We start from the raw sequence: 16,763 nt of genomic DNA, 5'->3' as shown, positions 1-16,763 counted from the left end.
ATCTGGGAAAACAAGTGTCCGAGGGGGAAAGGATGAAGTGTCCTTAACTAAAGAAGCATAAACTAAAACGAGGCGTAAATTACGGTGACGGCGATGAATGGGGGAATCCAGCCCGGAGGGTTACGCCGTCTCTACAGCAGACTCCACCCGACAACTAAAACCACGGCAGTTGGTTTGGAAGCAAGGTGTCTCAGGGAGAGGCTCGTCTTCTCAAACTGACGGGAGGCAGATGCACCTCTGAGCCCCCCCCAGGTTCAGAGAGCATCTCTCCCGAGGCCTTGGGGGAGACTCAGCGTCCCCAGCAGACACCCCACAGCTTTGTCTCCGTGTCCCAAACTCAGGAAGGGCCCACGGGCGGGTGTGGCTCGGCTGCACCGAAATGGGGCTCCCGCGGGGTGGTCTGGGCACCGGGCTCCCCCGACACCCCACACCCCGCAGCCAAGAGGCTCCCAAAGCACCGCCTCCCCGGTGTTGCCATTTCCAGTTCTGGTGGCTAAGTACCGACAGCTTTCTCTCTGCACTGTCACCAGCTCGTGACGTTCTCGGAGGAGAGATGCTGGACTTTGACAGACCTGCTTCTGTGGCTGAAGCCCCTCAAACGCTCCGGGTCCGTGCCAACCACCGCAGGTCGTTCAGACCACGGAGCACCTGGCTTAATGGGTGATAATTACCCCCTTTCTAGGATCGCCAAGAGAAAACAATGATTAAGACTATTTACAGCCGCAGCACACAAACCCATCCTCCCCCCTCCCCCCCAGGCCCCGCAGTGTCCATGGTAACCAGGCGGGAAGCCCTACCTGTCCTTGGGAAGTACCCGAGGGGGGGGGGGTGCTGGGAGGCTGGGGGAGGGGAGGGAGGGCGGCTCAGAAACCCCAGCAAGAATGACTCAGCTAGAAAAGGGCCACTAGGGCTCCCTCGTCTGACCCCAGAGGGAGGCAGTGGACGTTAACGCGGGCCACGGCCCTTGACCATACAGCACCCCCCCCGGCCCCTGCACCCGGAGAGGGAGACGTTTTGAACAAAAGAGAAGATGAAGGGCCTGAGCTGTGTTGTTCATGCGGGAGAGGATACGGGCCCCCCTCACCCGCTTGCTGCCCCGGCTTCAACCACCCCTCCCCGCACGGGGACACAGCCCTGTGCCCCAGGAGCCGAGGACCCCACCCCGAGGAGGAGGCTGCCGGCAGGGGCCCAGGGTCCTGGGGAGCACATGCCTGGAGCCTGGGGGAAGCTGCCCACGATGCGCTCCGGGGGCACAGCCACGCAGAGCCCCGCCCCCCCCAACCCCCCCCCAGCCCCCCCCCCAGCCGAGCCTCTAAGACGCCAAGGCTTCGGCCTTCAGGCCGCGTGTCACTAGGTGCTGGAGGGAGGCCATCGCCTGGTTTCTGGTGGCAGCTGGAGTTAGGCCAGACAGACTCCTACCGCCCGATGGACGGGGGGGACGGGAGGGGATCGTTCTGAGGCCTCGCTCACCCGGGATTCACACAGCAGGTGCTAAGCGCCCCCCCCCCCAGGGGCCCTGGCCGACTTGCTAATGTGCGCCCCCGCCAGGCCTCCATGGGAAGGAGCTGCAGGGGCACAGCATGTCCAGGCAGGTGCGGCCGCTCGGGGCCCCTGACCCTAGACCCTCCTCTGCTCCCAGGGGCCGAACTCAGCGGCCTGGTGTCCGAGATCGGTGCCAGAAGGTCAGGTCAGGGGGGTGGGGCGGCCCCCACCCTGGTGAGAATTTAGCACCCTTTATGCTGCAAACGGGGATGAATGAAGTCTGAGGAGCACCAAGAGGGAAGGCCCCCCCCCACCGTGTGGGGGTTGCAGGGGGGCCCCAGCACCTAGAACTGCAGGCCTGTGCGCGCTCACACCCCCGAGGCCACCCCAGGCTTCCCTGCAGCCTTCTCCTCGGAGCCTTGGGGGTCCTCTCCTGAAGAGAGGTCACTGAGCGGTGGTCCTGGGCCACAGCTGCAGGTGTCATGCGGCCAGCGGGAGGCGGTGGCGGTGGCCGGCCGCACACCGACCCAGGACACGGGCCTCTCGTGGCCAGGTCAGCGCCCGCCCCGGATCCCCGCTCTGGGAGTTCCAGTGACGGTCCCTCAGACGTGGAGCTCAGTCTGTGGGGCCCGAGGGCCCTGTCGCTTATGGCCGCGGGGTGGTGCCGGTGGGGGCACGGGGGTGGGGGCCAGACCCAGCCCAGCCCAGCCCACCTGGGGGGCCGTGGAGAGGCCACGGCGGCCCGGGACCAGGAGCTCTGACTGTGCTAGAAAAGGAAACTGAGCCGAGAAGCACCTTCCTGGCCGTGTGCGGGGAGGGGGCGCCCAGCAGCCGTCCTGCCCAGAGGACCCCTCCTGCGCTCTCACGGCGTTTGCAGGTGGGGAGGGCGACGGGCGGGCCAGGTACTCACCATGATGCCGGTGAGGAGACAGACGCCCTTCCCACAGTACGTGTGTGGGACCATGTCCCCGTAACCGATGGAGAGGAAGGTGATGGAGATGAGCCACATGGCACCCAGGAAGTTACTGGTCACGTCCTGCTGGTCGTGGTACCTGCCGGGGGCGGGGGCGGGGGGGAGACAGCACTTAGTGGAAGGAAGTGCCAGCCCCGGACGCAGAGGCCGCGGGCGAACCCAGACGGGGACGGACTGGGTGTTGGCTGAGGTGGACCCAGCGGTGCTGGTGACGGAAGGTGCCACGACTCTGCCGGCCCGGGCCCCGCCCCCGCCCCCCGCCCCTGCCCTGACCCTGTCCCCCGCCCCGGCTTGGTCCCAGAGGCCGCGCTGGCTGTGAGTGCACTGTAGACGCCCTTCGAGTGTTGGTAAAATAGCTTCGGATGAAATCATGCGACAGTGAAATTCAGACGTTCCCTTCCAAGTCGACAGCCTGAGCGGACGTGGACGTGACTGATCCGAAATGATGGCTCCCGAGCAGGGGAGAATGTCAAACCCACCAAACACATTTAGCAACCTCCCGTAAGGCTGACAGGTCCTGAAGAACCGGCCCGACCGCTGTCGGGAGGGGCGCCCTGGGGGCTGTTTCCAGGGGACCCTGGGGTCCCCGCGCAGAGGGACGGTCTCTCTTCTGGGCTGGACGGGGCTCTTGGCTCCCCTGCCCGGGGAGGAACCGGCTGGAAGGACGCGGCCACCACCCCCCTGCCCGGTGCCGAGGGCGCCCCACCCTCTCCCTCCCTGCTCTCACCCCCAGACACCGGAGCCCCTGTGTGCTGGCTCCATGACAAGTACCCACAAGTACGGAAACACAAAGATGAGCGAGTGGGACACGGCCTGCCCTCAGGGCTCTCGGCTCAGGGGACTGGCAGTGAGGACTTTCGCAGAACTGGGTAGACAGGGCGCTTGAGTGACAGGAGGGAAAGGGCAGTGACCTTGACCCCAACACCGGCAGGTTAGTCAGAGGACGGAGCCCCCAGGCAGGCCGGGAGCAGAGGGGTTCAGGCGGAGGGAGCGCCCTTATGAAAGCCGGGGCTCGGCTGGGGCGCAGCAGGTGCACCCGGGGAGGCGGGGCAGGTGAAGATATTCCCCCGCCCCAGGTGCCACCCCACCCCTAGTCGGGCTCCCCCTCGCGTCCCCTCGAGTCCCCTCTGTCCCTTCCACTCCTGCATGCTGCTCTCAGGGGAGCCGGGGAGGCAGACCCCGGCTCTCAGGGCCTGTCCTGGGGTCACCAGTCCATCCTGAAGAAGTCTCGGGTCAGGTCTGAGGATGGCAAGGTTGGGGCGCAGGGTGGAGAGGAGGTAAGCCGGCGGCCTTGGGCTTGGCTCACCTGGCTTCAAGCCCCACCTCCACACCAAGAGGCTCTGTGCTGTGGGCCAGCGACTTAACCTCTGTGACCCCGTTTCCCTATCTGCTGACAGGAGGGCCAGTGACCAGGAGCACCAGCAGCCCAGGGCTCGGCCCAGGACTCGGGCACTCAGTGTGGGCAATGGTCACTGTCGGGGGGGGGGCAGGTGTCGTCACCCTGAGAAACTATCCACAGCACGACAGAGGCAGGGACTAGGACAGCAGGGGAGCGAGGAGACCTTTGTGAGAGTCTTGAAGTTTGGGCTGCAGACGTAATTGACAGGAAGGCATCTGCTGCGAGTTCTTGGACACAGAAGGGACACAAGACATTGGTGTCCAAGGAGGACTGTTCCAGCAGCTGCCCGCAAGCCTGAGGAAAGACAGCAAGCCCCGGGCACGAGACCTGCCGGAAAGTGTGCAGGTGCCCGGGGAGGAGCAGTGGAGAGCCTCCACCGCCAACCGCGGGTCTGGACTGGATTTGTAGCCTGTCTCCCGAGTGCGTTACTGGCCCCTGGGTCTTCACAGCCTGCCTCTCTGCAAATCCGATCCTTCAACTAGTGTTGCTGGCTGCTCAGCGGCCTCGGGACCCGGGCCTTTCTACTCGCACATGAGTGGTTACGAGAGAAAGAAATTAGAGTCCAGGTTGGGACTCAGTATTAGCAACAAGTAGCTGTCTTTTTGTCACCTTGATGTCTGACTTACTGTTTTATTTCTCTCTACACTCTCTTTATGTTCTTGTGGGTTTCTTCTTCATTCACAAATACAGTTGCATGGGAGCTGGCCGTATGTGCTGCAGAGGGAAGCAGCTCTTGAGGACGCCATTCACACACCGCCCGCCAGACTGGAGTGCTGTTCCCTCCGGGGGGGGGGGCACAAGGACGTCCCACTGCCCCACGCGGCTCAGCAGGCGGGAGGCCGTGGGTGGGGCCTAAGGGCGGTGGGTGTGGGGACCAAGCTGTCTCCAAACCCACTCACCATCTTACAGTGGTTTATGCCTGTCACCAGCCTGCATAGTCATGTCTTGCCAGTGTTTGCAACAGAGAATTTTTCAGAGCCGTGTTTTGCTCTAAAGGCTAGGGAGGAAAAGGTGTCTTTTTTTCTAAGGACAGTTATTATAGTTATCCGTTTATCGTCAGGGTGTGCTATGTATGGTTTTCCCTTTCTACTACTGTGAAACGGGTGACAGATACAGGGGCCATGTAACAGCTGGCTGCAACTTAAACGCACACACTGTTGCCCTCCGTAGACCCTCCACGCAGGCAGACGACCGGGGTCCCCAGAAATCTAAGGACAGTTGTGAACATGAAAGACACAGACCGAATCAGTTGACAGAGAAGCAGGACTCTCGACCACATACAGACCGTGGCGGAGAAGAGCTCGTGGGGAAAACCCTATAACCGAGGTGAGGGAGACAGACTCTGGCCCCAGGAGACACGGGTCAGTGCCACACAAGGGGGTCTTTCTGGAAGGGCTGGGGGTCAATGGAGGGGTCTCCCAAAAGGCAGGAAAAGACAGAGATGAAAATACGAGCAAATCACGGAGTCTGTCTACCAATTCAGATAAGAATAGTTTCAGAAAAAGAACTGGGAAAAAAAAACAGGAGGAGAGAAGTCACCATTAAGGAAATTAAAATAATGTTTTTCCAGAATCAAAAAACATAAGTTTCTAGATCAAGGGCCCCCTGTCCCCAGCACAGTACACGAAAAGACTCACATTCAGGTGCATTATTGTGAAATTTCATAAAACCAGGGGAAAGGAGAGAGGCTATGGAGCTTCCAGAGTTAAGAGAGAGAGGGAGGCAGAGAGAAGAAGAGAGAGGGAGGGAGGGAGGGAGGGAGGGAGAGAGAGGGAGGGAGGGAGGGAGAGAGAGGGAAGGAGGGAGGGAGAGAGGGAGGGAGGGAGGGAGGGAGGGAGGGAGAGGTCAAATGTGATGAATCGGAAATCAGAGAAACTTTGGACTCTGACAGCAACCCTGGGAGCCAGCAGTCCATGAAATAAAGGCTTCAAAATTCCAAAGGGAAATTATTTCCGAACCAGCCAAGGTGTCAGTTAAGTCAGAAGGTGGAGGGAGGACACTTTCAGATGTGCCAGAGCCTCAAACATCTGTCTCCTCTGCACCTGTCACTGGAGGCCACAGGAAGCTGCGTGTCACCCGAAGAAAGGAGGAACCCCCGGACCGAGGAAGCGAGGCCCTCCAGGAGGGAGGCCCAGGGGGCCGGTGGCGGGTGGTCCTTGGATGCGGCCGAGCGCCAGGCCTGGAGGGCCACCCGCCCCGGCTAGAGCAGGCCAGAGGCTCTGGGAGACATCTCTCCAAGACGCTGCCCAAGAAGTTAAAATCGATGGAAAACCGAACGTGCCCGAACGTCCTGGGAAGTTGGACGGCTGCCAGAATGTGGAGCTGACTTCGTGATAAACACACACAAGGAGCGGGGCAAACGGACTAACGTGGTCGTTACCCAGGAGACACAAAAAGACCTGCAGGAAAGGAGCCGCCATCCTTCGCTACAGGCCCAGCTGTGGAGAGTCCGGGGAGTGCTGGCCGGACGAGCAGAAGGCTGCGCAGGACGGGGTGTGGGCGGGCGAGGGGCTGTGTCCTCATCCTCCACCTGGGGGGCCGGTGGGCGCACAACTGAAGTTTGGGAAAGCAGCAGCACACGCATGGTACCCGCAGACGTGGAGGCCCGCCCTGGCACGAAGGAGCAGAGGAGGGCAGAGGGCTCCCTCTGGAGAGATGCTCCCTCGGGAGGAATGCTCCCCCTGGAAGATGCTCCCTCGGGGGAGTGCTCCCTCTGGAGAGATGCTCCCTTGGGAGGAATGCTCCCTCTGGAGGAGTGCTCCCTGGGGGAGTGCTCCCTCTGGAGAGATGCTCCCTTGGGAGGAGTGCTCCCTGGGGGGAGTGCTCCCTCTGGAGAGATGCTCCCTCGTGGGTGCTCCCTCTGAGGGGTGCTCCCTGGGGGGGAGTGCTCCCTCAGGGGGAGCGCTCCCCCTGGAAGATGCTCCCTCCGGAAGAGTGCTCCCTCCGGAGAGATGCTCCCTCGGGGCGATGCTCCCTCTGAGGGGTGCTCCCTTGGGGGGGAGTGCTCCCTCGGGGGGGAGTGCTCCCTCGGGGGGAGTGCTCCCCCTGGAAGATGCTCCCTCCGGAAGAGTGCTCCCTCTGGAGAGATGCTCCCTCCGGAAGAGTGCTCTCTCTGAGAAGGGTAAATGGGAAGATCGGGGGCAGGGCAGCAAATAGCACAGAACAACGGACTCTAAGCGTATCCTTGCATAACTTCCATAATATCGAACACAGAACCAAACCTAAGAGAAAGACCCCAAAAATACGCTAATGTAAAATTCAGTTGGGAAGCCTAGAAACAAAATAAGCGTCCCTGAGCTCACTGCAACCTGCCTGCTGGATGGCCTCATGTGCTCTTTGTGTTTGGGCACCGCAGCCGCCGGGGCACAAGCTTCCTGCGTCTTTCTGCACAGGTACAGACACCTGGACAGCGTGTGGTCTAGCTGTGCCTGCTTCCGGGCGCCACAGGGATGAAATCGCACCCCAGGAGTGTGGTCACAGCCTCAGACACGGTCCCCTGCCTCCTCCACGTACTTTTGTAATCCCCTCCTCCGAGAGTGGGCTGGCCCTGGCGACTTGTCTCTGACAGACAGAACACGGCGGAAGCGATGGGCCATCAGCCCTGAAATCCAGCTATAAAAACACCACGGCCTCTGTGCCGAGCGACCCGAACCTTGTTCTCTTTGGGATCGCTCCCGTCCGGGGGAAGCCACTGGCCGTGCCGTGAGGTGACCCTACGGAGAGGCCTGCCTGGTGAGGGGTCACAGCATGCCCACAACGGGGTGAGCGAGCTTGGAAGCAGAGACCCTCTAACCTGAGACTTGAGAGGAGACCGCAGCCTGGGGGGCAGCTTGACTGCAATCTCACGAGAAACCCGAGCCGAGGTGCCCGCTCAGGCTGCCCTCGAATTCCTGACCCTTAGCAACTGTGACGTCGGCAACATCTGCCGTCTCAAGCTGCCGAATTATGGGGCAACTTGTTATGCAGCGACAGATAACTGATACGGTGAACTTCTATGGACTGCCTTTTCCCCTCCCACCCGGCCCCTCCCAACGGGACCCCCCACCCCAGCCTCTCCCACCCTGGAGTCCTCCCACTGGGACTCCTTTCCCTGGGGCCCCTCCCACCAGGACCCCCTCTTCCTGGGACTCTGCCCCCTCATCCCTCCCCCTCCCTCTGGGACCCCCCCAGCCCCTCCCACCCTGGGCCCCTCCCACTGGACCCCTCTCCCTGTGGCCCCACCCCCACCCCCACCCCAGGGCTCCTGTGGCCCACAGTCCATCCGTGGCTCTTCACTGCTCTGCTGTGATCAGCGTGTCTGCAGGCCCCACAACAGCCCAGCCTCGCCCCTGACTTTGGTACCCGCTTACCCAGAAAGCACTTGCCTCAGATGATTTCGGGTCTTTGCTCAAACGTCAGGGTCTCCGTAAGGGGCTCCCTGGTCACCCTGTTTACACGGGCCATACCGCCCCCCTTTGCCCCACGAACGTACCACCACCTGATAGGATATACGCTCTGTCAGCCCCGTTAGAGCAGAAGTCTCCAGGGCAGGACGTTTTGTATAGTCTGCTGCGCTGTCTCCAGTAGTCGGTTCACATGGGTTGAATGAATGAGTGAATGACTCATTTTGTCTCTATCGCAAGCCGGCAGCACAGGGGCTCTTACCCCGAGTGAGCGAAAAGGCTGATTCTACACGGAGCTGCCGTGAGCAGCAGGACGGTGGCCGGGAGGAAGCGGGGGTTTGGCGAGCCTGGCCAGCTCCCACTGAGGGGAGCCGCTCATGACCGCTGGGGCCTCTTCCCGCCCCTGCCCCTGCCTCTGCCGCGTCCCTAGAATCAAGGAATGACCGGGTGCCCTCGGAATGCCAGCTTCGGGGAAATAGCTGCCACTCCCCCAAGGGTGTCCCGTCAGCCTAAGTTCAGGGGCGTCTGGAGCCGCTTGCGGCCGGTGAGAGCCGCCGGCCTCGGAAGTCGGGGACCCCGAGCGGCCGATGGGCCAGGCTGGTGGTCGCAGCCCCAGGCCAGTTCACGTCAGGGCACACAAAACCAATGAAGTTCTTTCCCGCCTTGAAAAGCCTTTCCCCAGTAAGCATCTGGAAATGTGAGACGCACGGCGGTGGGGAGCCGGGCTGCCCACGGGGACCCCGGGCCCAGGCGGCGTGTGCACAGGGGCCCCCCGCGTTATTTTCGTGGCCGGCGTCCTGAGTCGTAAGAGCTGACTTTGAGTCGAGGAGAGTGAGGGGGCTCCCTCCTGCCGGGCGCCGCAAGGCCACGGCCGAGGGTCTCTCCGAGGCAGCTCTCATGCTTTATTTCTAAGAGCTCGCAGCGTGGGGGGCAGGGCCTCCGGTCGTTTCTGAAAGGGGAGAAAGCCATCACTGCCCCCACGCCCACCGAACCAGCTGCGACCCGCCACCGAGCAGATGTGGCCGTTCCCTTCTGCGGACACAGCTCCCGCGGGCCCTCTCGCGGACGCGGTGGCACGCACGTCTCCGCCGGCGGTTTTCTGGGCGGACTTTCGCCAAACGTGGAAGATTCGGGACGCGGGCCTGGGGTCGCACGCGGACGTGGCCTCGCTGACAGGCGGGAGGGACTCAGGCGAGAAGGCCCAGCTCAGCCTTCCTGGGCCAGCAGCTCTCCTCCGTCCGGTCTCCTCCTCCCCTGCGGTGCCGAGGCGTCCGGCCAGCCTCTCCGGTTTGCCCACGGAGGCGGCAGCCGGGGGACCCAGCCGCCAGTCCACTTGCTTCACGACGGGTGCCGTCACCCTCTCTGAACGGCTCTGAAACGGGAAACCAGCTGGCTCATCTGGCAAATCCTTCTGAGTCAGTTTCTCTACTCGCAATGTTTTCTTTCTTTGTGTTAAAAAATATTTCCGTGTTTCCTGATTTGGAAATGTTTAATAAAAAGCACGAAAGCGGAGAAAAACAGTATGTTTGGAAGAAGCACCGGACCGTGGCAAGTGTGCGTTCGGCGGTGTGGGGAGGCGGTGGCCGCGGGCCAGGCCCTGTGTCCCCCCCCCCCTTCCGTCGTTCCTTCCGGAGCCTCTGCGCTCGGCCTTCTCCCTCGTCCCCCGTCTCCCCCTCCTCTGACCCGCACCCCCAATCTCTCCTCTCCTCCTTCCCGGTCACTGACCCAGTCGGTCTCTCGCCCTCCGCCTGCCGGGAGGCCCCCTTCCTTTCCTTCAGCTCAGTCGCACTTACTCTGCAAACCTGGACTGTGTCCCTACGGGGCGGCCGGACACCGAGGGCCTGCAACGAACGGACGCAGGTCTGTTCCCGGGCGATCTTGTGTCCACGGACTCAACGGGCACCTCCCACCCTCTGACACCAGCCCGGCACCAGCCTGGGGCTTCGCCGAGGGAAAGGGCAGGTCAGCTGCCCCGGGGCCCCCCTCCTCCTCCTCCTCCTGCCATCTCCCACCTGCGGGCAGTAAACGCCACCACCCGGCCACGCGGGGACACCTGGCCTCCGCTGGCTCCCCCACACCCCGCACTCGCTGCCCGTCCCAGCCACGCCCCCAGCGGCACCCACCTGCACCACTGCCTCAGTGTCCCCAGCCGGCCTCCTTGCTCCAACCCGTGCCCCACTCGGTCGCCAGGCAAGTCTTCCCCAAGCACAAGATCCTCCCTGCTTCGTACCCGCCGTGGCTCCCACCGGCCGAGGGTGGGGAGGAGGGCGACCTCGGCGTGCACGCTCTGGGCTACAACCACCGTCGGTCCGGGACCAGCAGTGGCTGAACACCTGATGCTCGTGAACAGCCCACGTTTTGCGTCGGGGAACGTACAAAGCTTGCCCCTATGACAACCTCGCTTTGCTCTCTTGTGCTCTGATTCGCCTTGTCCTTGGGCAAGGAAGCGGGGGGACCCTATAAACCGGGGACCGCCTAGGTTGGGTTTCTCCTGTGTCGCCGGAGTAAGAGAAACAAATAAGGTTGGGAGCAGTGGCTTTGGTACAGGATTGAGTCCGAACTCCGCCGGGCGAAAGAGGCTGGGCCCACCGACGCTCCGAGCCTCTCGCGGATGCCCTGGCAAGCATCTGCTGGGCCCCTCTCCCACCCCATACCACCCCCTGCCCACTATTGGGCCCCTCTCCACCCCATACCCACCCCCCCCACCCACCACTGCATCCCTCTCCCACCCCATACCGCCCTCCACCCCCACTGCTGGGCCCCTCTCCCACCCCATACTGGGCCCCTCTCCCACCCCATACCAGCCCCCTCCACGGCTGGGCCCTCTCCCACCCTATACCGGCCCCCTCCACTGCTGGGCCCCTCTCCCACCCCATACCGGGCCCCTCTCCCACCCCATACCAGCCCCCTCCACGGCTGGGCCCCTCTCCCACCCCATACCGGCCCCCCCCCCCACTGCTGGGCCCCTCTCCCATCCCATACTGGCCCCCATCCCCACTGCTGGGCCCCTCTCCCACCCCATACTGGACCCCTCCCGTGCTGGGCTTCACTCACTCTGGCCCCTTGGGCCCAGGAAGTCACCTCCTCCAGAAAGCCGTCCCGGATCAGGTGCCCTCCACAGAGCTGCCTCCCCCCCACCCCCCACTTCTCCGTGACGGGAGCTGACGGTGTGCTCACCCCTGGGCTTGCCCTCCTGCATGGCCTCCCGCCCTCCCCCCTCTCACAGCTGCCACCCTTGGCTTTTGTTCAGCACCACGGACCCCGGCGCCAAGTGTGAGCTGTTTTCCTCCCGGTCCGGCCTGTTCCCGCCATCCGTCGTGGAGCTGACCTGGGGGCCACGTTCTCAGCTTTCCACGTACAGACAGAGCGGCCCAGTGGCTGGGGTTCTTGGGGAGGGTCTCCTCAGAGACCGCTCATCTCGCAGTGTCTCTGGGACTCTCTCTGCCAGGTGGGCAGGCTGCACATCCACTCTGCTTCACAAGGTAACAACGGCCTTTACCACGCGCCACGTGGGCCGGCCTTTACGCGCTTCGTGTTCACGGTAACAAGATCAGGATGGCCACGTGCTGTGGTCTTGAACTGGAAACCCAGGCTCAGCCGTGCTAGGGAACTTGCGCAGGATAAAACACCCGCCACGTGACAGAGCCCCCGTGTGAGCTTGGGTCTGGCCTCTCTTGACCGTTTCATGCCTCTGAGGAAGGGGAGGCTCAGAGGGCTTGATTGGAGAGACGGTGGGGATCCGGCCTTTCTCAGGCATCTCATCCCGGATCCGCATGAGCTGCCTTCACAGGGGGTGAGCCAACGCCAGGGCCGCCCTGCTCAGCTGGCTAGGCTGCACACTGTGCAACTCCACGGAATGCCGTTCCCGGAGACTTCAGTGTGCACGCGGCCCCCTGGAGGGCAATGCCCCGTAGGCGGTGGTCCTGGCTGGAGCCTCAGAGGGAAGAAGGGAGGCTTTGTCCTCTCACTTATGACTTCCAAAGAGAACTAAAGGCAGGCAGCTCCCCAGGTGAACAGACGCTGTGGCCGTGCCTGGGCAGGGTTGTGTGGGAGGGAGGTGGGGACCACCCCGGGGACCAAAAACAAAGAGGAAGAAGATGGAAGAAAGTCCCGGAAAGAAGTTTTCTCCTTGCGTTTTCCCAGTGCAGTGAGGCTTCCTGGTCAGGGCGTAGAGCCCTGTGTGCACAGCCTCCCTCTGCCACGGGAAGAGTGGGCCCCCGGGAGGGGGCGGCATGGCTGCGGGGCCTTCCCTGACCGTTAGCGGTCTCTGCACGTGGAGTGTGGCTGCCTCTGGCCTCTTCCCACAGGCCTGGGCACCCGGGGGGCACGTGTCCCCGGACTGCGGGGGGTGGGCTCTGACTAGGTGAAGAGTGACAAGTCTGGGGGAGGCCGGGTCCCAGGGGCTGCTCCAGGCCCACCCGTCCCACAGCCAAACCACCCAGACCGTGGTTCACATGACTACATGGAAAATTCTGGAACACATCAGAAGTCATGCTAATTCAGAAGCTCAGTACCATGTGAGGAAGAATGGAGAGAGCCAGCACGCACCCAACTTTCCCTGCCGGGGTGGCGGGGGGCGGGGGGTGGGGGGTGGGAGTGGCGGGGCGCTTTCCTACCAGAGGAATTTGTGAGTCTCCGTAGCTGGCATGCCCCAGCATCCTGGACAGCAGCAGCCGGAAGGAAAGGCTCCCAGCCGGGGCCTGGGCCGAGGGGCTCACGCCCTCCTGACTCATCTCCCTGTCCTGGGAGCAGGAGGGGACACAGCTGGGGCCAGACCACCCTCCGCATCCCGACTCCTGTTTCCCGCCTCTTGAACTGAGACATTCTTGCTGGAGGAGGGCAAGGGGCACGAGACGGCCCCGGGAGACCCCTTCTCGCTTGCAGGGTCCGCAGGGCATGGTGTCAGGTCACCCTGTCGCTGACCTCTGAGAACGGGCCCAGCCAGCTCCTTCCCCGGCTGCCTCAAGGGGCCGCGTGGGGAGACACAGATTCGCAGGAGGCTTGCCCTAAACTGACCCAGTGGTGACGAGTGTCCCGAGGAGCACGGAGATGGCTGCCCTGAGGGTCTCTGCCCACGGAACAGGCTCCTCCAAGGGTACATTAGCCCAGAGGCCAGGACTCTCTCAGGAAGGGACACACAGACAGACGTACGGTCAGGACCTGGGCAGGGGACTTTGCCCCTGGGAGTCACAGTCTTGGGGTTACCCCTAACGCAGCGAACCCCTTCCTTCTAGGTGAAGTGACGGAGGCCGGAGAGGGGCACGCTGGGGCCTGTGCCCTCAACCCCCGGCCGCCTCTTTCGGCCTGAGCCACCAGCCATGTGGGCACCGCGGTGGTTGCCCCAGGAGAGGACCCAGCTGGGGGCTCAGACTCCAGTTTGCTGTGGGACCCTGGGCCTGGGCTTCCTTACCCGCAAATGGGAGGATTTGGCCAAACGAGCCCAGAACCCCTTCCAGCCCAACGGTGGAGGTTTCTTTGATCGCACTCGCCCCACCCGCCCCTGCCCAGTCTCTGGGGAGCCTGCGGCTGGGCACGGACCACAGACACAAGCAGCCTTGCCCCAGCGCCGCCCCCTCTGCAAACCAAGGGGCTCCAAGTTCCACGGAGCCTCTGCCGGCCCCCGGCCGAGACCTCAGACCCCTGAATACAGGAGGTCCCGGCAACGGGGCAGGAGAGGGTGGGCCGGTGCCACGGCTGGGCTCGGGCCGCCACGCGGGCCCCTTCCTCCGCCTGTCGCCCAGCGAGCCCCCGGCCCCTTCACCCCGGCACCCGGCCCCGCTCTGCTTTACAGGAAGTAGCATCACAGAAGATGTTCACGACGCGCTGCCAGGAAACAAGCCTGCCCGGAAACTACAGCCCACTCTGCCCCTTCACTGGCCAAGACCCCAGAGGAGGGAGCGTCCGAAGCAGACAAGAAGCTGGGGACAGGCAGAGCCCAGGAACTGCAGACAAGGCCACACAGCTGTCTGAGTGCCGGGAAGCAAACAGATGCGGAGGAAAGTCTGGCCCCCCCAAAGCGGGGAGACACAGGAGGCACGGAGGGAAGGCCTCCTGAATTTGTTTTTGGGTCAGATCTGTCCTGATTAGCTTCGGGGCTGCTGGCGGTAATGAAAGTGATGGTGACGGCCCCTGCGTGAGCACATATCTGTTTTTACCTGGCGAGTGGTTTCATGAAACGCATCCTGAGCAACGGAACCACCGTCCAGAGACTGCAGGAGACAGAAGGACCCCACCGCCAATGTCGTCACCCGCTCACCCAAACACAGGTTTGTCGGACCGTTAGCTCGAGGGGCCTTGGGCCCTGGGGTCTCGGAGCTCCGATGGGTCAGGGAGGGCCAGGCTGGAAGTGCCCAGGCCGGGAGGCACCCGGGAGCCGGAGGACCCCGGAGGGAGGCCCGTAGGTGCATTGGCCTCTCGGGGAGGGTAGCCACACGGCTGTGAACAGGAAGACAGGTTCCCCATGCGCTCGCCTCCTACAAGTGCCGGCACTCAGGTGGACGTTCTCTTAGGGACTCGCCTTCCGCTGGGGGAGAAGCAATCGAGGAAGCTCATACGGCGGCCGAGGCCCCTACCGCCCTGGGCCCGTTTCTGTCAGTGCTGGAGAAAACACTGGAAGAGATTACCGCGAGGGCGATGGGGAGGATGCGTGCACATAACCAGCACGTGACAAACGGCTCCCTCCCTCCCCCGGGCTTGAGGTGACCCTCGCCTGGGGCTTCCGAGACCCCGGCCCAGAGCCCCGCCGGCCCTTGGGCCTAACTTGGCCACAGCGACCGTCTGGCAAGCTCAGGAGGGCACCGTCTAATTTCCGAAATGACGAAAGCCTCGAGACACGCTGCTCCCTAAATAAGACCCGCGCTTTAAATTATACACAAGAACAAAACAAATTACGGGTGCTGGTAACTGAGGGGAGCGCTCGCACACACTAAGCTTGACAAGGTAATTACAAAGCTGGACCCAGTTACCCAGACTCACGTTTCCTTAACTCTGTAAGCCTGACGACACAGTGTTCACGTCATTACTTCTGACCTACACTTTCCCGAAGACCGTCTGCCCCCCGCCCCACGCTGAGGCGTGGCCCCGAGCGCCATGTACCTGAGAGCGGGAAGTGGCTTCCCGCTGGACCTCGGCGCTCTTCACGGCACCGTCAGCGTCAGCCTAGGGGCCAGACAGCACGTCCCCAGACGATCAGAGGACTTCACAGCCCGAACTGAAGAAAGACTACATGTGCTTCGCCCATTTTTCTCTTTCTCCCTTGGCCCCAACACACTCACGTAAGACACCCGTCCCCATTTAACACCCCGAGAGCCCTGCAGCAGGCAGTCGGGACCCCAGGGCGCCAGGCCTCCCCGCCCCGCAAGTCGGGGGACGGGACGGGTCACTGAGCCCGGCTGAGCTGTCGGGCCCTAATGCCCCGGAAGGGGACTGGGGCTCTACCTGTCTGCTCCCTTCCCAGGGCGGCCCAGAAGCAGGAGACCCGGGTCCTGGATTTTATGGTCTCCCGGCTTTTCACCTCCTCCTCTCGGAGCTTCATAACCCCGCGAAGGAGGCAAGACAGCTTGAAGCTCCAACCTGCAGATCAGAACGAGGCCCGGGGAAGGAAGGGGACTGGCTGGGGTCTGACTTCACGAAGGGCAAGTGACTCGTCCAAAGTGGCACAGCCAGTCCCCTGTCAGGGCTCGGCTTTGAGTCTGGGCTTTCTGACTTTTTGCCACCGCTTTCGATTCTGGACGCAATAGACTTACATGTAGGAATGCAAGGTGCTATTACGATCTTTGCTAATGTTACTGAACTTGAACCAAGCTGGTTTCATCACAGGTGGTCTAGGTGGGACTGCAGAGGCCCTGGACACTAAAGGGTGGAGCAGGGGCTGCGATCCCGAGGGAGCAATGAAAGGTTTTCAGGGGTAAGAGACGTCCCCGTGGGAGTACAGGCTGACACCACACACGCTACCCCTACGGCCGCGTGCAAGGCGGCAGGGCTGTGGCCGGGCGAGGTGGTGGGCAGAGAGGATCTGAGAGATATTACAGAGTAGGAATAGCAGTCCGATGCCTGAATACAGAGTGAGAGTGCGGGCAGCGTGAGTGGTTTTGAGCCCCGGAGGAACTTACGACCCAGCAGCCCTTCTCCCCTTCTTCGTCAGTAAAAGAACCCAGGAATGAGCAAGGACTATCGATAATAAAAACTGTATTTTTCCATCCGTGTAACCGAACACTGGATGTGAATGAAAACGACGTGTGTTCCTTCCAGGACAAGTCTTTAAAGGGAGAGCACACATCTTATTTTGTCCCTTCCTCCCTCCTGCAGGCTAGAAGGTAAGTGGGATGGCTGGAGCTCCAGCAGCCTTCTTGAACTATGAGGAAGAAACCATGCCCGAGGGCTGGCAGGGCCACAAGACAGAAGGAGCCTGGGTCGCTGATGCTATGGAGCACCATACCTGCTCTGGACTGACCTTTCCAAGTCTTCTTTTGCATAACAAAGAAACTTCTATTTTGTTTAAGCTGCTATTATTCTGAGTTTCCTGTCA

The 16,763-nt window shown here is 62.4% G+C and overlaps 1 protein-coding gene across 1 annotated transcript in view; it reads right to left on the bottom strand.

Moving 5' to 3' along the window:
* Positions 1–16,763, bottom strand: part of KCNN3 (potassium calcium-activated channel subfamily N member 3) — a 119,444-nt gene that overhangs the window by 22,538 nt on the left and 80,143 nt on the right. The window contains 1 exon segment of the mRNA XM_023248059.2: positions 2,393–2,534. Within this exon segment, the coding sequence (XP_023103827.2) occupies positions 2,393–2,534 (142 nt within the window).

Source organism: Felis catus, chromosome F1, assembly GCF_018350175.1.
Source record: "Felis catus isolate Fca126 chromosome F1, F.catus_Fca126_mat1.0, whole genome shotgun sequence".
Classification (NCBI taxonomy): Eukaryota; Metazoa; Chordata; class Mammalia; order Carnivora; family Felidae; genus Felis; species Felis catus.
This window is presented reverse-complemented; position numbering and strand designations above follow the sequence as displayed.